We start from the raw sequence: 20,592 nt of genomic DNA on the forward strand, positions 1-20,592 counted from the left end.
TATCCTTGTCTGTGTGTTTTCTTAACCATGTTTTAAACTATTGTAATAGTTACTGCTAGTTAGAACTTTACATGAACATTACATGTTTTTCACGTCTCCAATATCTCTAACCACATCTGTGGTTTCTCTATGTTAGATTGACTTACAGAACTTTTCCCCTTAAACTAGAGTGCGCAATCTACATCTCAAGTTGTTGAACAAATTGAGTTTTCATGACATCATAACAGGAAACTATTATTTCCTTACAGTGAATCTTCTCATGAACTCTCTGTGTAAAATGGAAAATGCTGTGCCATAAACGTCAGGTTTTGTTGGCATAGCTTACAAAATAGATACAAGTAGATTAATCAAATCAGGAATGGATAGAATCTCTGGTATTCTCCTGTAGAGCAACACAAGTGATGTTTAATAAAGCTTGGGGTATGTCTGGTTGGTATGGCACAGCACGTTGATGGCATTGTAACAGCTTCAGATTTTTATGATGATTCAACACTAGGTTTCCATGTGCTCCACATTGCGTGGACAAATAAAGTTCAGATGATGCAAGCAGTATGTGGTGACATTATTACTGATTAGTACCACTGTGGTATGGGACATTCAGTTAAGAGGGGATTGGAACTCACACTTTATTACATTTTCTGATATATAGAAGTGTTTTGTCACACAAGGTGCTAATACCACGATGACTTGTTCCAAAGGCCAATCTCATGTTCTGTGCAGCTCCAGCAGACTGGAAAATTGAGCTGTGTTCAGTCAATGCACATCTGATACCTGATCTTGTCATCTGGATTTTGGCTTTGGCAGCCAGAGTGGAAAATGGGGGCAAGAGGGGAAAAGTAGAGGAGATGATATGAAAGCAGACACGTATCACAATTAAAAACACCAAGAATTCTGCCCAGCCCAAAGTCTGAGGGGAGGAGTGGACGGTTTCTTGTGTTACATGCTTCACCTGGCTACAGTACTAGACATCCTCACGAACAAGCAGAAACCAAATCTGGAGAGTAAAGCTCATCCGTTTCATAATTTCCAGGTTGATAGCTCTTACGGCTGAAATCTACTCATTGGCAGAAGAGGCATGACATTTAATGTTTGGCACTTTACTACATTGTATAATAATTATTGTATAATAATTCCAGAGAAAATACATACAAGGTACTATTTTTGGTTGCTCATAGCAGGCTGACTCTCATGTGATCCTCTGAGAGGACACATTTCAGGTCAGCAAAAGAATGTTCCTATATTTGTTGCTGCTGTGGCATTGCTTTCCATGTTTGATGTTTGACCTGTACCATCTGAAACTGCTTTGACCTTTTGACCTCATGCAAAAGGACCTGTCATGCAACCTGCCTCTGAAACATGGTCTACCTTAACTAGTTAACATTTTACATTTACAGTCATTTAGCAGACGCTCTTATCCAGAGCGACTTGCAGTAAGTACAGGGACATTCCCCCGAGGCAAGTAGGGTGAAGTGCATTGCCCAAGGACACAACGTCAGTTGGCATGACCGGGAATCGAACTGGCAACCTTCAGATTACTAGCCCGATTCCCTCACCGCTCAGCCACCTGACTCCCTAGTTGGACACGTTAGACAGCATGTGCACAATCATTCATGTCACTGTAACATATGTCACAGATGACTTGTACTACAAGCATACCATTCTGGATCTTTTAAGTAATGTGTGTGCATGTGTCCTTCCACTCTCACAATGAATGCAGAATATGTGAAATATGTATAGATCTTCTCCTAAATGCATTGAGTCTGTACATATTCAACAACTTGCTTTACATGCTTGTTACATGTTGTTACATTTGATTTTTAATATATTAAAACAACAACATGCACACTGTGGTAGACCAGCATGAAACATGGTTTGAACGGAACGTAATATTATGAACTATCATCATACCCCCAATCATGTACACATGCTCACAGATAGACCTCCAGAGGCAAGTTATCGTAGCACACAAATTCATTTCACAAACTGACCAGCTCCACCTTTGTTTAGTTTTGGATCAGAGAATTGCCATTGGGGGAGGCAAAGGCACAATACATTTTGAGATAAAGAGAGAGAAAAACAAGAGAGAAAGAGGGAGTGAGAGGGGTGTTAATTACTGGCAAGGATATTACTGTTATGAGGGTAGGAGAGCCAAAAGACTTGTTTATGAATATGCTGCACCTGTCATTTGTTGATGGACTGAGCTGTAAATAACTATGTGAAGTTATGTAGTGCTCAAGGGGGGCTCCCGTACATCCCTCTCTCTTGTCGTACCTCCGCTGCTGTCTTGGCTCTAACTGAAACTACACTAATTCTGCACTTGCAACAAACATGTGGAATACCTTAAACTTAGCATGTGTGCCCTCGCCCCTCTTATACTCCTGAGATCTCACAGAACGAAAATAGCCTGTCATACTTCATTCTTGCCTCACAAAACATTGTTCCTTCTTCTCTTAGCTTGACAAAGACTATGTCTGTTTGATTGTCATATGATTGTTCTCTGACCAGTTTACGTGCAACTCCACCCATATTTTGGTGCTGGGCTGATAGTGTGTGCCTGTTTGTGTGTGTATGTGCATTTTATATGTGTGGAAAACCCTCTGGTGAGTGTATATTTAGCCTGGCCATTGTTGGGCCCATGGAAACCTCTGTAATCGGATCTCCCTGCTTTGACTAAGAGAGTCCAGTGATAAATTAGTTGGCAGTCATCCTCGTTTATGCCATCCCTGTGCATACAGTACAGCAAATATCCCTTTCTTAAGCTCTAAGGGCCAAGGGGATTAAATAAATAAGTGAATAATAAGCCTGCAGTATTATCATTGTATCTTCCTCAGTACATCATGTTACAGGACTTGCACGTTCAGCAAAAACTGAAGACCTAGATGACAGATCTGAATGTAAACTTTTGAGCCAACTCTGCCTGAGGTGACCTATAATCACAAAGGATGGGATTTAATTGCAAAGATGGTGATAATAATTTGGATAACTTTCCTCTTTGGAAAAATAATTTATCTGTGTTGGTGTGCTATTGAAACAGTCAGCAGGACCACGATGGTCAAGGTCAGCGAGAATATTGCAAAAGCAGAGATATAAGAGAATATCACAGGAGAAGGGTACTCGATTCTGCTTTTCAGATATTAGTGTGCATTCAACATGTACTTTCTATTGAATTTTGGCACATATTTTTGGAGTGCAGGCACAATATATAGCTCAAGCAAAACAGCCAGTCACTGGTATCCCCACCATGACAGTGGACACAGCAGATTTAGAATATTCAAAGAGATGATATTACACCCAACCCTCTTCATAAACACACACACACCCACACACTGTGTATTGGAAACTTTTCCCTGCTCACTGGGAGAACATGAGAATGTTACAATTATAAAACAAGAGTGACAGGATAGCTAGTATTTCACTGGCAGTCCCTGGCTGCCAGCCAGGAAGTTGTTCACAGCCCCCTTCATACTCTCTGTCCCCACCCATCTTAAGACAAGGTCAATGTCAAAGGGAATTCAAACTGCTCAACACATTGGTGATACATTTTAGGTAGAGCCCTTTGCTTTATCTCCAAAACACAACCAATAACAACACAATCAACATATAACCTCCACTATACAAACAATGACAGGCTATAAAAGGCATGAAAGACATGGGAAATTGGTATGTGCTAGATTGACCTTTCATGCACAAATTATACACTTGAAGACATGGTTCACAAAATCAGTAATGGAAAGATAATACATTTGTCTAGATAATTACATCACGTGAGGACAGACTACAACACATGTCTGAGATGTTAGCATTTGGCAATATGAGATTCCATGTATGGGTCTTAGAAGGACTGAAAGTAACACGCTGCACTGATGCAATGTGAAAAGTATGCTCAGTATGACGAGACCTGTTCTTCTCAGCACTTTAAAATGTCCAGAGGATGATGGTGTCCTTCACTGGCTGGGATCTATTGCAACTACTGATAATTTACATAATCATCCTTTAGGACAAGAAGAGGCAGATGACACCCTCTTAGGCATGAACAGGACAGACATAGAGGTCAACATCCATAGCACTCCTGTGTGGGATGCCACCTTCACTATACTGCTGTCATGGGACAGGAAGTACAAAGGCTATTTTTACATGAGACCTTCCCATCTCCGTGACTGATCTGCCAGCCAAACCTACCACCATCCCAGACAGTCGAGTATGACCACAGCTCAGCAAGGCAGTTGGTTGTGTTCTGAACAACCAGTGGAAAAGCACCATTGCAATGGGTCACAAAACGTCCTGCTTCCAGTATCAGTCCATGTTACAGAGAGTGCTGCTGCCAACACATCAATATTTCACCATGTCAAGGGTTCATGGCCCAAGTACCAATTGACTGTTCACCTGTCTGTGTTAGATTCATTGGTCTGTCTAAATCCAGCCCAGTCAGTAGGCTTTGATTTTATCACATGACTTAACAGGTGCTTGAATGTCTTGTTGAATGGCTTCAACAAGTGGCAGTGTGTGTATATGAGTGTCTACGTGTATGTATGTGTGTGAGTGTAACAGTCCACGTACAGTATATAAAAGCCCATAACTCTATTACAAGTTATAAATCATCTTATTGATGAAGTCCAAGATTTACAGTCCCCACAGAAAGACATTAATCATTCTGTTTCTCAAAACAATGCAAGCCACTGTACACAATCCTACTCCTGGCAAGAAATCAACCCCCAACAACAGAAGAATCACCCTATTTTTCCTCCCCTTTTGGTTGCTTTCTTGTTCATCATATTTCCCTCTCCCTCTGTAATGGAGACATTTTTATGTGTGGGCATGGGAAATCCTGAATCACACATTAAAAGAGAATTCATCTCCATTCAATGGATGCATTTGACAGTTTTTGGTGGGAACTGTTTCCTACTGAGTGAATGGTGAACAAGGGCCGTTGTTCACCAGAACACCCATGGCAGTAGATGACGGCTGTGGAGGAAAGACATGAATAAGATGATTTAAAGGGGTCACTTCCATTCACTATTGTCTTCGACACGAGCTCCCACTTAGTGTTTTGGGACATATCTCAATAATTACCTCAGTCTGAGTTCATCCGGCGGACTGGCTTTGTCAAAGAGAGAAATGGATGATGCCCACGCAAGTAAGAGAGAAAACTTGCATTGTGAAAAAAAAGAACAGCAGTCAGTAAATTAATAACACTGACTTCTTCAAAAGACAGTCTTGTTTTACAGTGACAGACTGTTCCTGGGATTAAGGGTGGGTGTTCTGTATGCTGCTGCCTCACATGTCTCTTTTCAGATTAAATTATTTTGTTCTTATCCACAAATTATTTTGTTCTTAAACTGTCTTGCTGTCTCATAAATGTTCTACACATTTCAGTTTTGCCTTCTAAGAAGTTGGAAGTTATCTTGACACATGAAACTGTAAGGGAATAACATCTACACACCACGAGACCAAGCATCGTCAGCATGATGATCCGTACAGATTTATGGAGACCTAGAGTCACTTTATGCAAGGACAGCCAAATGCATACAGAACATCATGAGTTTATACATATACTCTGCACTCTAGGACCAAAAAGTGAGGCCCCTGATCAAGATTCTGCCTTTCAAATTTTGCAGAAAATTGCTCTAAATGTTTCTATATGAAAGGTCTGAGAAACACCTCAGTGAAACACAGCTGCTGCTTTTCATTGCGACATTGTCGTCAAAACATAAGTAAGAAGTGATGCAGCATTAGTCCAGCATACCGTATCTTTTGACACCTACCATGAAAGGCAGACTCCAAAACACCTTGCTAAAGACACTGAGGATACTGTTGTCAACTTATTTATTCATGTTTTGTTGAGACACAACACATGTAAATATGAGTCCACAAGTACTGTAAACTATTCTAAATTACATAGACATCACACCTTAATAGTGTTTATAGAGTGAGACCGTGTGTGGCATTCGAGTTCCGCGCCTCCTGGAACTTGACCGTGTGCAAGTCTTCCCATGATTTCATACCTTTACCACTGGCACATGTGTAAATGCAACACAAAATCTAAAATGTATCTATGATAGTTCACTGAAAGAAACCAATGTACTGGGAGACCATAAAATATATGAATATATCAGTATCTATCAATAAAAAAGCAATGAACAAGAGTAATCCTGACAGTTCATCAAGGGAGTAAAACAACAGGTGGCACTGCTAATGAGTGAATCTTAAAACTAATATGATACTGTGTTTTCTATCTAATATGATAAAAACACAGCATCATATTAGTTTTATATAAAAAAAATGGGGTCTCAGGTGTATTTGGTTAGGGAGTGTGAATGGTCCTTACCCTCTCACACAACCATTGCGTGACACTTGATCCTACTCTGTGCACACTGGACAGTTTGTTCCTTGGGGAAGGCTCACATACTATCTTCACAGACTGTGGGGAGGAGCAGCACGAGGGTAAGGGGGTGGTATCATAAAAATGTTTCCAATATTAGCCTTGCCCTGGACTTTAAAAATAGAGCTTCATCACATGAAATCAATAATGCCACTTAGAAGTGACAGAGTGTGTGTTGGCAGCGAGGAGCCTCTGTGGATTAGTGCTATCCGTGCTTGGTAATAGCTACACCATTTGAGCAGTAACACTGCTATGCTGCTGTAGAGCTCTCAGTCATTAGAACAGGCCACAGAGGTGGTTGGAGCACATGATATGAAGGTTGAGGTAATGGTATGTCGTCTGTAGATTTCTAGTATGAAATTACTACTTGATCAAATCATCAACGAGAGATGAAACCTTGAATTGGTACAATAAATGTATAGACAAAGAGGTAATTATGGTAAGATATAGGACACAAGCAAGAAATGTAATGAGACAGACACTCTATCTTTCTCAGAACCGTCACTACAAATCTTCTTCTGCAATGCTCAGACAAGGACCAATTTAGATCCAAGAGAGAGGGGGAGCCTAATGTATTGGATATCCTGTCCACTCGAGGGACAGGATGTCCCTGAGGTGAACTGTGGCTTAATCAAGGGACACGTACATGAAGAAGTACGACCACTATGACTTTGATCCACAGATGGATGTTGGCTTGTGAACAGGTGCCTATCTCTGTATCCATAGAGCTACAGTTACCATCCCATCCAGCACCTTGGATCTAAACCACCAAACCACAAAGGGTTTTGCCTTTCACTAAACTGTTACCAGTTCACTAATTTGTCCAATTTTAAATGTCAATTTGGTTATGACTAAACAGCAAACAATCTGATCAAGACTTGTTACCTCTCAACAGACTCAATCTAAATAATTCATAGTGAGGCAGAGGGATCATAGTGTCCATAATGGGCAATGATAGAACATCATGAGTTAGGCTAGTAGCACTTTGGTTTCATCCTATGATAAATCATACCTCATGCAACATTGCCATCTCCTGGCAATGTTGGTTGGAGGTTTAGTAATACTAGTAAATAAACCTTAGAGATTGATAAACTCTATCATTATCAACACACACATAATTTACAGTTTATGCGGGACGCAACATATGAATGTTTTAATATTCAATTTTGAGGCTGCAACACCGAGTGTTCGTTTCATGAACATTTCCGTCACAAGAACGCAACGTTAGGCGTACTGTTAACATTACGGTAATCTTTTAGGCCAATGACATTCGGCGTTAGACGATCTGCAGGTTACTTCTTTCATTTACGTTCTCTGAACACCACCATGGCGCTGTGCAAGAGAGGGGTCCAGTGCTGTCTAACACTCTGTAATTACCAATTTCACGGGTTTTTGACTTCGGCGTCATCCACCCCACGTTTAACCTACTCAAGACTAAGGTAGTTGGAAATTGTATTGGTTGAAAATATAGATATTATCAAATAAAATATGATGACAGTTACAGTAGCTAGCTTTTGCTAGCAGTACCCAATAGCCACACACTGGCGTGCCGTTTGTTTCAGTGTTATCAAATGTATCATTTCTACGCCTCAAAACTAACATTAGGCCTCTCAAAATTCTATGAGCAGAAGGAATTGTACTTTGCAAAGCTATTATTAAGCAATGTGGCCTGCCGTGTTCGTGATGTCAAACACCTTGCCCGGCAAGTTATAATGTTTCACAACCCATCAAAATGTTATGTTAGGTTGGTATATTAAGACAAATGTACCTAATTCCTCTGTCATGTTATTTATAATTATTTTCTACACACCTTTTTCTGCTGTTCAATTTCATCTTAACCATTGTATGCTATTAACACACAATGATTTTATTCTGGACTCAAGTGGACTCGAAATGTTTGGCCTTTAAAGTGTATTATCGTGCAGGCATTACTCGTTGTCCCAAGGCAGACTTGGTATACTCCAGAAAGCTAATGAGAAATATGAGCGTTTTCTTCAGCACCGGTTCCCTCAACTCTACATCCTCTATCACACCTTTGTAAAAGGTATAACAGTATCTATTTGTATCACAAACCCAAAAAAACAACAGTTCAGTGTTTTCATACTGCTACTATTGTGTTTTTGTGCAGCAGTTAGTATTCAGTGTCTAATCTATATTTTTTCTGGAATTGGTGCATGCTGCACTGGTGTATGTATCCTGCAGGGTTTCGTCTACTGCTCCGAGATATGAGGGAGACTAGGAGGATACAGATGAAGATGCTCAGCAAAGATATCCCTTTGAGGCAGTTGCCCTATCGTGAGATGGAAACCTTTATAATGGTCAGTTAGTAACACAGATCTACCAACTTGACTAATTGTTTGCGACTGCAGATAACTGACACCAGTGTAGGCTCCGTTTACCAGCCCAACAGATGAACTAACATTTGTAATCTTCACACTTTCTCTCACCCTCTCTCTTTGTTTCCTCAGTTTCGCAAAGACATGCTTAAGGCTATTCCCCTGGTGTTGATATCGATCCCCCCTTTTGCCATTGTTGTGGTTTTTGCTCTTATGTGAGTTTTCGTTTAGCAACCTAAAGGGTGCTTTATCACCAGAAATATTTGTACAATTCTGCATATCACAGATGTTTCCATTAATCCACCATTTGTAACCCCACCACTTTGTTCTTCTCTCTGGCAGGTACCTCTTCCCTCGCCAGCTCCTGATTCGTCACCTGTGGACACCGCAGCAGCAGAGTGATTTCCAGAGGCTCTACCATGAGCAGCGGTGTCGACAACACGGGGAGATCCTGAAAGGCTTGGCCTGGATTATACCTCAGGTCAAACAATGGAGACTCCGCAGTCACCTCCTGAATCTCTGCAGCAAGGTACCTTCCCTCTGTGTGTGTGTGCTTGGGGTATGTATGCATGGGGTGTGTATCATCAGGCTGTATTATATGTTTAAAACCTTGTCTCAAGTAAGCAGAGATGGATAACTTTCAAGGTACATAACATCTAACATGGTATTATTCATTTGTGAGGTTGTTGTTAAGAGAAAGCAGTTGAAGCTGTCCTGCATAGTCCACGAAGAGTGTATCTGGAATAAGAGGGCTGACTGGAATTTGTTTTGGCAGGTGCAGAGTGGTGCCCATCCCAGCGTGAAAGACATCAATGCAGTCCGTAGCGTGTTCTCTGGACATCCTCTTGGGATAACAGCCATGGACTCAGGTCACATGGTAAGATGAGAGAGAAGCTCAACATGAATGATGAAATGTGCAAAATACGACACAAAAACTGGTCATAACTTTGTGTGTTTGTTCTTCCTCCGGTGTTTCCTGTGTACCCCAGAGGCTGCTGTGCTCCCAGCTCCTCCTGACCCCCTGGCTCCCAGGCTTTCTGATCCGTCGTCGTCTGAAAGCCAGAGCCCTTGATGTTTTCTACCTTGACCAGGCTCTAGTCGCCCTGGGCCAGGGCCAACTCACTGACGAGGAGATACACCAGGTTAGGACCCCAACACTAATAATACCACGCTGTCCACTTTCAAAACTATTACTCTCCTGCTGTGCTGGGAATACTTGGATAAATTAAGTTGTCAGAGAGCATGTTACTTGAAAATATATAATTTGCATGTTGTGCGATAAGTCATGAATTCCAAGTCTGTGACTCAAACAGCATACTTTTATTACTACTCTTTAGTAGTCTTTAGTAGTTTCTGCAGCTGCGCTTAAATGCAAATTTAGTTGGTATGTGTGAAATGTGACCTGTTTGGGTTAGGGTTAGTATGTCATGTAATTGCGGCTTGAACTAGCACAGACTTGTGCTAGTTCAAGTGTGCTAGTTGTTATTGGTCTGCCATTGGACCATTCTCTGTGTGGCTGCTGCTTCTTCTACTGTGCAGAGGAGTTTGCGTTAGAATAGCCCAAAATAGAAAATTGACTTGCTCGTCTTGCCCATTTTCAGGCCTGTTACCTGAGGGGGCTCAATCCAAGCACCCTTAGCCCCAGCCAGTGTCAAGAGTGGCTCCTGCTGTGGCTTCAGCTGTCCACCCCACTCAAAGGTCTGACATTGTTTACACCCATTGGATTTCTCCCATTTTAAATGTAGTTCAAATTGACAGTCAACACATTGCGCTCTATATATATCATGGCATTTATTTTATTTTATAGTCCACCTGTTTTGAACATTTGTATTTACATGGAATGGTATAATGGTGAACAGTAGCTACATAATTACAGTTTTGTGCCACTAGGCCATTATGCATGCCACTATTCTATAATGCTCTGTCCTCATCTTCATAACTGGTTAAAATACTATTTGAAGATATAGTGTTGAGACGTTAAGTTATTAACATATTAAGTTAAGTGCACCTCAGCTATCTGCAAATACATACAATTATATTGTGCAGTGTAGTACACCCAGGTTAGTTTGACTCATTTGGCTTGTATGTGCTTATTTACATTTTAGAATCTGAGACGTCTTTACTGCTGCACAACATGGTTCTTCTCTCTGTGAACTACCCAGAACCTTGACCAGAGGCAGAAAACACACAGCTACAACACTATTTATTATAAACGAATGTGCTCTTAGGCTTCAATGCCTGGTGGACCAGAGATCCAGTCATCTCATTTGGGGAAGAGGAGGAAAATGCGTGTGTGTGATAAGTAACACAGGACAGTGGTTAACATAAAGAATTATTCCATGCATTTTAATGCTTTGACTTACTGTCAATTGCGTCAATTGCTTTGACTCAATCCAATTGTCTTCAACTCTGGTCCTCAAGGCCCACTGTCCCATATGTTTTAGATGTTTACCTGCTCTAACACACCTGATTCAAATGAATGGTCATGATCAAGCTCTGCAAAAGCCTGACGAAGACCATCGATTTGAATCAGGTGTTCTACCAGGGTTGAAGACAACTGTCTTACTCCATTCCACTGTGCATTTGAATCCAGGGGGAAAGCATGCATGAAAACACGTCACTAAATTACATTATAAAAGAAACGTGCACATACAGTGACCAGTAACTTTAAGATTCATGACGCTTGCAGGTGTTAACAATATTGAAAAGAAATTACGCCTACACTCAGATAACTTTCTGAAACTTTTTTAATACTATAGAAGTGTTACTTCTATAGTATGAAAAAGTCCTACATTTTTGGTTTGAAGTCGGTTCCCAGATGTGCCAATGCAACTGTACCATCATTACCTTTCTCTTACAAAACAATATCTGAATGTTTGTGCATGGGTTAAAGTTGTTTTCTTTACTGTGATATTGGATTTTTCATATGTACTGACATGTTATGTCAACAGATGTTTTATCTAGCCAATTTGACCATGTTTTATGTTGTTTCATGTTAAATGAGGGTGACATCTCACCCTCTGGTCTGTGTGGTAATATCACTCATACATTATTTTGTCAAAAGAAAAAGTAAAGAATGTGTTTTAATAAGGTGACTTATTTTGTTTTCATTTAGAATATGTTTGTATTTGTTTCATATATTTTCGAAATATTGCGGAACTTTTTTGCAATTCAAATTGTAGTCACTTTTTGTTTTACTATGGTCAGTTAAATAAGGGCAAATCTATTAGTGCTATATGTGCAATGGATGTTAATCTCTATACATAACCCCTTGCAATAAAATCTGACTTTGGCCAAAATAACGTGTCGGTCATCTCCCAGCGAGAGACGGTACTGAAGCTTTACTGTCAATCAACAGCCTAAGAATTGCTTCCCTGTTCCCCTTTCATTACAACTGGTAACCCGGTTGCAATGGAATTCGCCTTGTTCACAGGCTGAAGTTCCTGTTTCGGTGGTAACTTGTCAGGCGAGAACAACGCAATTTATGAAAAGAAAGGGCATTTGAAGCATATTACAATTGTGTCGCATTTGAATTGAAGTATTGTTCGTAAGTGATGTATTTTTCATCTATTCATAGTTTTTATTCCACCATTAATTCAATCGTTAATCAGTTAGGACAAATCAAGTAAGTGAAAACTATATAAACTGTTCAAATTGTTTCTGCAGTTGGTCCAGTCTGTAGTAAAGACCTTGATGGGATTATACTGACACTTATGAGTAGGCCTAGTAGAAATGTGATATAGAAGAAAACAAAGTGTAGCCTATATAGTTACTTCCCTTAGCTAACCTTAACCCTCGCAGGGTTTATGAAGGCTACATAGTAAAAAAAAAAAAACACGTTTTCAGTGAAGAAATGAAATACGCATATGATTTAAGACGCCAATAATGTTTTTCGTCATTGTGTAGACTGCTGTGATAGGAATGGAGGGTGCGTACACCGTGCTCTACCAGGAGTTCCTGCGTCTACGATCGTTATGTCTGAAACAGGCTGCTCTTCTACAGCAGCTAACAGAGGCGCTGAAGAGACAAGGTCCAGTTCTCAAATTGTAACAGATTGATTGATTAATGGATGTGTAGGTGTTCACAATAAAACGATTAAATCAGATGTATACTGTATGTTGAATAGTAATAAAAATCCACTGTCTCAAAGACGTGTCTGGATTTTGGCAGGTGGCTCTGTTCCAGGTGGAGGTCTTGGGGACATGATGTCAATCCCAGTCCAGTGTACCCAGGAGAAAGCTAAACCAATCTCTGAATGTTCTCAACTGGCCCCATGTCACAACCAGCTCCATGGTTTAGGGTCATCTGAAGTTGTGGGCACAATCTCTAATGTTCTTGCAAGGGATATGGAAAGATTACAGCTGGATGGGACCTACCCAGGAACAGAAACAAAGGCCTTCAAAGCCCCTGTCTTTGTAGACCTAGATCCTCCTGGATGTAACACAGCGACGAGGACTTCTCATTGCTCCAGGGATACAAGACAAATAGATCAACTGTTGAGTGATGATCCAACACAAATGTTTAGGGTAGGTGTCTCCTCTGACATGTTTTGTTGTTGATTGCACAGGACTGGGGTTCTCTGCCATTTTCCCCCTTTGCAGCATCTCTGTGCTCCATAATATGCCCCTCATATAACTCATTTGGCTCTCTACCTCTATTTGATAGTCTCGTACTTCTTAAATTACTGCTGTAAACCTTACCATAATTGTACTTCCCATATGTTCTCTGTTCCCCCAATCACCAGACCCCTAAGGTGTGTGGTTCCTACCTGGACAGTGATTTTCTCACTATTAATGGGGGGATGCTGATGTCAGAGCTGGCCCTGCATTCTCAGGTGTGTGATGACTGCCAAGCTGTGTTCCCTGGACACACCACCACCAAAGGAGATTTCCTTCGACACCTCCACACACATATCCCTTAGACTGACAGAGTTGTGATATCTCCTGATTCTACATATTTTAATCATAGATTCTAGAAAATGATATTCCACTCCTAGTTAAAATGATTTTTTGTTGTTTCTGTTTATTAATGCCTTTTTAGTGTAAATGTGGATGTACACTAGAGGGCACTAAATCCTCATAGCATTATATTATCACAAACTAATCTTAAATATAGTACAGTGATATTATGTGTGATAAGTAAGAAGTGTGACAGTCCTCATGCAGGTACAAAAAAAGAATAAAATATAAATACCAAAATGTATTTTTGTATGTTATTCCCTACATTTGATCATTTTATTGACCTGTATGTGTTTATAACATTTTACACTTGAAATTGCAAGAGTAGGTCTTGCATGTATTGACTATGAACACATCAACATTTTTATAGTGTAGGTTCCATACAATCAGAGCAGAGATGCTGAAGCACATAGATGCACTCGTTGACCTGCCACTCGTTATATTTAGTCTTACGTTCTCTAGTGCGGGTGGGGTGGGGGGTGGGGTATGTGAGCGGACATGCAGTGAGTTGAGCTGGTGACATCAGAACTCCAGGTGAGTCATGCAGGCATCGTCTGTACAGGATTAACAGTTGGCGCAGAACTGGAAGGAACAAACAAGTCGGCAGAGCGGGGGTGGTGTTGATGGCTGTGATAGTGGGGGGAGAGTGGGAATATGACTGTGTGGACTTGGTGTGTCTATTGATTCTATTTAGATGTTGGCAACCCATGAATGACGCAAAACTTCCCTGTTGTCATATAGTTTATCAGAAACGTCAAAAACTGTCATTTCTGGTGTCTGCCCACTGAAATGATTCCACTTGAAGAAACTATTTAAACCACAAAATAACATTTATTTTGTTTTAACAAAATAAATAATCTTTTTTTAACATGAGAAACTGAAGATATTGTTTAATGCTGAAAGAAAATAGTAATGATTTATAAACTGACTACCCTCAAATCTAAATGTCAAAATGTACTTTTTTGTATTGGTCCAATTGCTTAATTAATCAGATGCAGTTGCTTTAAATAACTTAATGACTTTACAGTGTGAAATCCTTTAAATCACATGAGTCTGTGGTATGACAAATACTGTATCAAAAATAAAACATTGGATGATTATTCTACTTCACATTGCCGCAAGGTATTAGACTTAGTTAACAAAAGGAAAGTTTGCTCTCCAACAAATATTATCAAAAGGCTTACTGTTATTAACATGGGTTAATAAACACCCACCCCAGTAAATATGTTTTGAGTGGGTGTTGCTGTAGGGACAGTTGCTGCAGTTTACTTGATAAAATTATTTGGGAAGATGATGTTCTAGTCTTAACACTTAAATCCTCTGTAGTTACCACACAAATAACATATCTGCCACTCAAAAAGGGTAATGTTTCACAGACAAGGTTTATGTTCAGTCCTAAAGGAGAAACAAAAACTGAAGGTGCAATCTGCATCTGTGAAACATCCTCACATGTTCCTCACAGCCTCATATTTGCTTCAATTGTCTGGACAGTCAGAATATGTTCCTTCTTCAGCAACAACTGTACTGTCAACAGAACAAAAATAGCACCAAAAGTTAGAGTTAATTATTTTGCATCCATTTTCTGAAGGTGTACTGGGAAAGGGATTACGAGGATTACATTTAAAGAGGAAACGTTGAGATCATCCGCAGAATTGTGTGACAGTGTTTGCCGCCTACAAGTTAATGAGTGTTACTGTGGTCTTGTGATAAGCAAATCCACCAACATTATTGGTCTGGGTCTTGGTATATACAGAGGTAAATTTGGTGACATGTTACACAGTTGTAACACTGGAGGTCACAATGTTCATAGGTTTAGGTTGTCTGTCCCAGAATTCTCAGATTCAGACGTACATAGTTTAGGTGATCTAGACTGAGCTGGTCTTCATGAATGTCAGTGGGTAAAGAACAGTGGGGGAACCTGTTCAGTTGGTCACCCTCCAGATTTTGAGTGGCGTTGAAAGGCAGGGTCATAGAGAGCTTCTCAATGAGGGGGTTTCACTTCCCCCCCTGGTCCGAGTCATCTTTGGTACTGCCAGGACTGCTACTCCTGCATGCTGCTACTGAGCCTCTTCTTTCTGCCTTGCCGTCGTAGTCTGTGGGGGGAAAGATAAACACCATCAGGCAATGTACAACTCACTCAACATCATATCCATCAAACCTCAGTGCAATATTCAACTGAGCCACTGTAAATATGCACATACTGGATTAGTTCAGTATGTGCATATAGAGTTCAATCTATCACTTAAATCCAACTGAAATAAAAATACACATTTTACAATGTTGAGTGAGACAAAATTTGATTGGAGACCAGGCTTTTTGTCTTTAATACAGTGGTATATTAGATCAGATTGTAGTTCACAATGTGAAAATAAGTTTTTGTTAACATTCAGTGAAACAGAAAGGAGACATAAATCATGAGTGAGTGATATAAACAGATGAGCAAAGCAAGGGAGACCAACATCATACAGAAATGAAACACGTCATTTTAGTTGTTTTCCCCCTCTTCTTAAGTAAAGGGAAAGAGGTATTAAAAAGCCTGTGCCATTTCCCTGCCCACAGGTTTTATTTTTGTTCTCTGTCGCTTGGTGAGTCAATGCAACGCCCCTCCAATTACCTCCCACTCCTTCGCCCCCTCTCTCCATCCAACCCGCCCTCCTGCCCACACGCCTAGCACACTCTGACGTAAACTGCTGGTGGGGGAGGAGGGAGGGGGGTTTCCGATTTTTTACGCCCCCACAGCACTTCCTCTGGTACACCCCCCCCCCCCCACAGCACTTCCTCTGGTACACCCCCCCCCCCCCCCACAGCACTTCCTCTGGTACACCCCCACCCCCCCCCTCTCTCTCTGTAGCTTTTCTTTTCCCCCAGTATCCACCATGCTGTGACAACTCAATGCTACCAATATTAGATTCAGAATCATTAGCATTTGACAAGAATTAAAACTCAATCGAGGTGATAACCCAATGAGCAACTTACTTTCTACAAGTTTCATAGTCCCAGTTGTAGCTTTTTTCTATTTGTCACTCATCCCCTTCTCCCTTTCCTTTACTTTATAGTCTGCAGTTTGTCTTTGTCCATGATACAGAGTCCTGCATGGTGGGAGGTGTCACATCGAGATACTGTGACTCGCTTTGGTTAAACACAAGATACTTGAAGTAGATATCAAGAGGGAACAGGAAAGCTTCATTTGACCTTTGAACTATTGACAAATGCTGTCAACCCATTCTTCTACAATTTCCTATTTCCGGTTTTACCGGACAGTGGACAGAGTATTTGTATTATGGTCCTTTTTTTCCCTAGGTTTAGAAAAACCTAGTATTTGTAATTCAAAAAGTCACCTGTGAAATGTTTCCCCTCAGACCCTAGGCTGACCTTGCCAGCCCGGTCATGTGACACCATCATAGCCAATCGCAGCCCTTCATCCATAAGCGTTTGTTGCATGAGATGGCGACTCCAGTTGGCAGGGATGGAGGTGTCGGTGGGGGGGCGGGGGGATGGAGATTGGTTGCACTGTGAGCCTACGTCTATGAGACAGACAGGATTAGGTGTGAATGCCATTTTCAAGCAGTCATCTTTTTGACAAAGCTGACAGTTCAGACACACTGTTTGGTTAATTATATGGTTCTTATTGTCAATGGGGCTCTGTGACATATATAAACACATAAAGAATGTCTGGGGATGAAATATGATTCAAGTAACATTTGTCAATGTTAAGTACTTTTAATATCTACTGTACGACACTACATGCAGTTTACAATGTTGCTTGAGCGGTCTGGAGACAGTACCTTGTGTTAAACTGTCCAGGCTTTCTCCAGACAAGCTGTCCTCATCAGCCCTCTGAGCCCCGCCTTCTGAGCCCTCCACTCCATGCAGTGATGAAACACACTCAGACACGATCACCTGGATTCATGCATTGGGTCATATTCAAACAAAGTAAGAAATGAATCTGTCACTAACTGTCTTTGAATATGTTAATATTGTTGGTATTGATATACTGTTGCTGGAATTAACATACTGCTCTTGCCTGTCTAATCCACTCACATGTCTGAAGTTAAATATGGCATGGGACACTTTAGTGCTTTTGCATGATGATTCAGGATAATAGTGGCATGCTTGTTTTTGCTAAAGCAATGTCTTATTAGAAATTGTGTGATCCTGGGAATGGGGTTAAACATTATGGAGATGCCTCTAATTGAACTTTGTCTGATACCTGTGTCCAGTGCACATCTTACTTCAGTAATCTATAGAAGAGGCATAGGGATGTTGAGACCATTTACCTCATGTTTTACTCTTTTTTGCGGCAACAAGCTGCAGTCATCTGCACTTGTCCTGCAATAAAGAATACAATTGGTGTAAATAGCCTGGTGTATATTGAAATTGAGTGTTTCTATTTATCCAAATATAAATATGAATACATTATTTAATTTCTAACATTTTAGATATCTGATGTTTTTTAAGTCTTGTTGCATGTTATTTAGACATGCAGCTAAGTGTAAGTAGAATTGTGTTGTCTACAACCAAAGCATGCAAACACCACACAATCCTGAATTGAGGCTAGAAAATAAACAAATAGGTGAGGCAGTGTGAAGGTCATCACAGGGTGGGAAACCCCTTCACAAAACATGTTAGCTCCCTCACCTGGTATGCTTTAGCGTAGAGGTGTAGGCACATTCTCTCGCCACCTGTCTAGCCAATGAAAAGAGCTCCACCCGTCTCAGTAGAAGGGCATTGTCACGAATACAGAACTGGGCAGCAGCTTCATTGATGATCAGCTGTAGACAAAATACATTGATTGGGTAAAATATTACAAAGGAAGGAGGCAGACTATAGGGAAACACCTACTGTATGGCTGTAACATCTATACACAATCACACACAGGTAAGGAAGCTACATGTTTGAAGCACCAGCATTTGAATGGTCGGCCTCACCTCGTGGTGTGTGAGCTGCTTGCCCTCTCTCCTCTTGGAGTCGAAGCGCCCATAAATGAGACTATACTTGCGGATCTCCTCCTCTTTGGCCACATCCTGGGGTGCCATTTTGAAGATATGACCGACTGTTTTGGCCATCTTCTTGTTCATCCTCAGCAGTGTTTTCACCTCTCCAGGGTCTGACCTGGGCAGGGTCCTCAGGAGCCTCTCCACACTTTCCCCCACGGCCCGAGCTGTTTCCCCATCCAGCTGGCCCCCAGGCCAGGCTGATAGGACTGGCGTGAGGGAGGAGGAGGCAGGGGGTGTGGAGGGACCTGGAGGACATTGAGGGAGCAGAGGTGGGCTGGGCTGCTCCTCCTCCAACCCTGATGCAGAAGCAGAGGCACTGTTTCCGTCCGTCTCAGGACTGAGCCAGTGAGGGTCCATGGGGGACAGCTTGTCCCTGTAATGTGTGTCTGGAGGCAGTGGAGAAGCCTGAGAACAGGGGCTTCTAGGACTCCCACTGTGTAGTGGGGTTAGGCATGCCCTGTCCTCCCTCTCACATGGTGATCCTGGCTGGCCGTTGCTTAGGGACTTCTTATGTCCTCCTGCTGCCACCCCACTTGTGCCTGTCCCCTCCACCTTAAACAGTGGGATGCCACCTAAAGGCACATTAGCTAGTGGCTGGTTGAAGAGGGTGGGGTTAGCTGCCCAGTCCCGGAGGGCCTTTTGCAGTCTGCGCACATGTAGTGGCTTGGTGGCCATGCCTACTAGTGCCATGATCTCCAGAAACTCGTCCTCTGCAGCCTCACAGAGCTGCTGAACATCATCACCGCCCTGCTGGATGAAGGTGTCGTAGTATGCCAGTAAATTGGCCCTCTGCAGAACCCTGTACAGCTGCAACTCCCCCAGTGTGCGTGGCAGAGACATGGCACAGGACTAGAAAGGAATTGGAGGATAGGAGGGTGGAGAGCTTTAACAGGCTGTAGTAACAGTATCTCTACTTTGGATAGGCTATCAAAATGTGTGGGGTAGTTACTAAAATCTTTGTCAGTAGCCTATTATTACAAGAGCAGATTGGTCTCAAATTAGTATTTCTCTTTGTGCCTATTTTGTCACTATGCACAAACCAACTTCATATTTTATTGTCACGCATAGGTGCACAACCATGGCCAACAATTAATCACGTAAATTGACGAACCTTATATATAGCCCGCTTGTCTGTCAGAAATTAGACGAGTAAAGTACATTTAGTCATTTAGCAGACGCTCTTAGTAACATCTTGGAACAGATAGTTCCTAAACCCGAACACATTTGGAAATCAACAATAGACTTTATTGGCAATGGCACATGGCCCAGAAACGTTGAAGTTTTACAATAAGCTTTCGGGATCCATAAAATATTCAAACCATGACAGGAGTATACAAACTTATCTTACCTCTAGGTCCGACGACTGGATTGTTTGAAGAGATCGACCCCTTATGGCTATTCGTTTCCAACAACCAATCTTGTGCAGTGTTAGCCAGTATAATAGCCTATGCTTTTACGGCAAAAGACAAAATATTAATATCACGCAAGAGATATTAATAACTTTTTGCTTAATGCTTAAAATGATACCCAGACCACGCTACCCTCATTTGCAATAGCATGTAGCTAGCCTGTTATTACGCTACACTATTGGCGAAAGACCACAGCAATATCCAAGTAGGGTAGGCTTACAATTGTGTATTATTCAGTGTATTACGCGATATCTTTTTCTTTCCCACTTAAAGACTGCTCCTAGTTATCAGCTAATTCCCCGAGCGTATCGTAACTCGTCTGAATTCGTTGGCATAAATCCTCCCCCGGCGCACCGTATTGGTTCCTGGCTGCCGTTTTGCTGGCTGTGTGGGTGCGAGAAAACTGGGGGCGGACTGCAGCACGCCATCTGACCGAAAAAGAGCTTTCCTCTCCCGGTAAAAGAGGCGGTTTTCAAATTAGGGGTGTGGGCGGCGTGGGCTTGAAAGACCGAT

At 41.5% G+C, this 20,592-nt stretch overlaps 3 protein-coding genes across 8 annotated transcripts; 2 read left to right on the forward strand and 1 right to left on the reverse strand.

Annotated features, from left to right (window-relative positions):
• Positions 1-7,659: 7,659 nt before the first annotated feature.
• On the forward strand, positions 7,660-11,805 carry LOC134025207 (LETM1 domain-containing protein 1-like). Of its 2 annotated transcripts, none has more exons than XM_062468115.1 (9): positions 7,660-7,818; positions 8,305-8,423; positions 8,582-8,697; positions 8,848-8,930; positions 9,058-9,244; positions 9,491-9,592; positions 9,705-9,857; positions 10,317-10,413; positions 10,821-11,805. In XM_062468115.1, exons 1-9 carry the CDS (start codon positions 7,706-7,708, stop codon positions 10,883-10,885), a joined length of 1,035 nt encoding a protein of 344 aa, XP_062324099.1. In that variant the 5' UTR covers positions 7,660-7,705; the 3' UTR covers positions 10,886-11,805. The 2 variants fall into 2 exon arrangements, with proteins under 2 accessions (XP_062324099.1, XP_062324093.1); XM_062468109.1 differs by having other exon boundaries at positions 7,672-7,818; positions 8,290-8,423.
• Positions 11,806-11,951: 146 nt separating this feature from the next.
• On the forward strand, positions 11,952-14,498 carry zgc:113184 (uncharacterized protein LOC553745 homolog). Of its 3 annotated transcripts, none has more exons than XM_062468131.1 (4): positions 11,952-12,262; positions 12,622-12,745; positions 12,886-13,241; positions 13,460-14,498. In XM_062468131.1, exons 2-4 carry the CDS (start codon positions 12,637-12,639, stop codon positions 13,634-13,636), a joined length of 642 nt encoding a protein of 213 aa, XP_062324115.1. In that variant the 5' UTR covers positions 11,952-12,262; positions 12,622-12,636; the 3' UTR covers positions 13,637-14,498. The 3 variants fall into 3 exon arrangements, with proteins under 3 accessions (XP_062324115.1, XP_062324122.1, XP_062324128.1); XM_062468138.1 differs by lacking the exon at positions 11,952-12,262 and adding an exon at positions 12,322-12,340; XM_062468144.1 differs by lacking the exon at positions 11,952-12,262 and having other exon boundaries at positions 12,649-12,788.
• Positions 14,485-20,510, reverse strand: nab2 (NGFI-A binding protein 2 (EGR1 binding protein 2)). Of its 3 annotated transcripts, none has more exons than XR_009930982.1 (8): positions 20,019-20,510; positions 18,602-19,519; positions 18,312-18,445; positions 17,951-18,002; positions 17,459-17,573; positions 17,012-17,197; positions 16,650-16,762; positions 14,485-15,766 (listed from the first exon to the last, which is right to left on the reverse strand). XR_009930982.1 is itself a non-coding variant. In XM_062467958.1 (8 exons), the coding sequence occupies exons 3-8, from the start codon at positions 19,508-19,510 to the stop codon at positions 15,669-15,671; spliced, it is 1,494 nt and encodes a 497-aa protein (XP_062323942.1). In that variant the 5' UTR covers positions 19,511-19,519; positions 20,019-20,120; positions 20,325-20,506; the 3' UTR covers positions 14,485-15,668. The 3 variants fall into 3 exon arrangements, 2 of the variants coding, with proteins under 2 accessions (XP_062323942.1, XP_062323933.1); XM_062467958.1 differs by lacking the exon at positions 16,650-16,762 and having other exon boundaries at positions 20,019-20,120; positions 20,325-20,506; XM_062467949.1 differs by lacking the exon at positions 16,650-16,762 and having other exon boundaries at positions 20,019-20,120; positions 20,300-20,506.
• Positions 20,511-20,592: the final 82 nt, after the last annotated feature.

Source organism: Osmerus eperlanus, chromosome 1 (genome assembly GCF_963692335.1).
Source record: "Osmerus eperlanus chromosome 1, fOsmEpe2.1, whole genome shotgun sequence".
Taxonomy (NCBI): domain Eukaryota; kingdom Metazoa; phylum Chordata; class Actinopteri; order Osmeriformes; family Osmeridae; genus Osmerus; species Osmerus eperlanus.

Bases quoted from the DNA above. Each gene is read 5' to 3' on its own strand.
- zgc:113184 (XM_062468131.1), top strand. From the start codon at position 12,637: ATGGAGGGTGCGTACACCGTGCTCTACCAGGAGTTCCTGCGTCTACGA. The intron at 12,746-12,885 runs GTCCAGTTCTCA...GGATTTTGGCAG, and splicing joins AGAGGCGCTGAAGAGACAAG to GTGGCTCTGTTCCAGGTGGA. The intron at 13,242-13,459 runs GTAGGTGTCTCC...CCCAATCACCAG, and splicing joins ATCCAACACAAATGTTTAGG to ACCCCTAAGGTGTGTGGTTC.
- nab2 (XM_062467958.1), bottom strand. From the start codon at position 19,510: ATGTCTCTGCCACGCACACTGGGGGAGTTGCAGCTGTACAGGGTTCTG. The intron at 18,003-18,311 runs GTGAGGGAGCTA...TCTTTATTGCAG, and splicing joins TCTACGCTAAAGCATACCAG to GACAAGTGCAGATGACTGCA. The intron at 15,767-17,011 runs GTGACTTTTTGA...TTCCCCCCACAG, and splicing joins TGAGGGGAAACATTTCACAG to ACTACGACGGCAAGGCAGAA.
- LOC134025207 (XM_062468109.1), top strand. From the start codon at position 7,706: ATGGCGCTGTGCAAGAGAGGGGTCCAGTGCTGTCTAACACTCTGTAAT. The intron at 9,245-9,490 runs GTACCTTCCCTC...TTGTTTTGGCAG, and splicing joins TCCTGAATCTCTGCAGCAAG to GTGCAGAGTGGTGCCCATCC. The intron at 9,858-10,316 runs GTTAGGACCCCA...GCCCATTTTCAG, and splicing joins CTGACGAGGAGATACACCAG to GCCTGTTACCTGAGGGGGCT.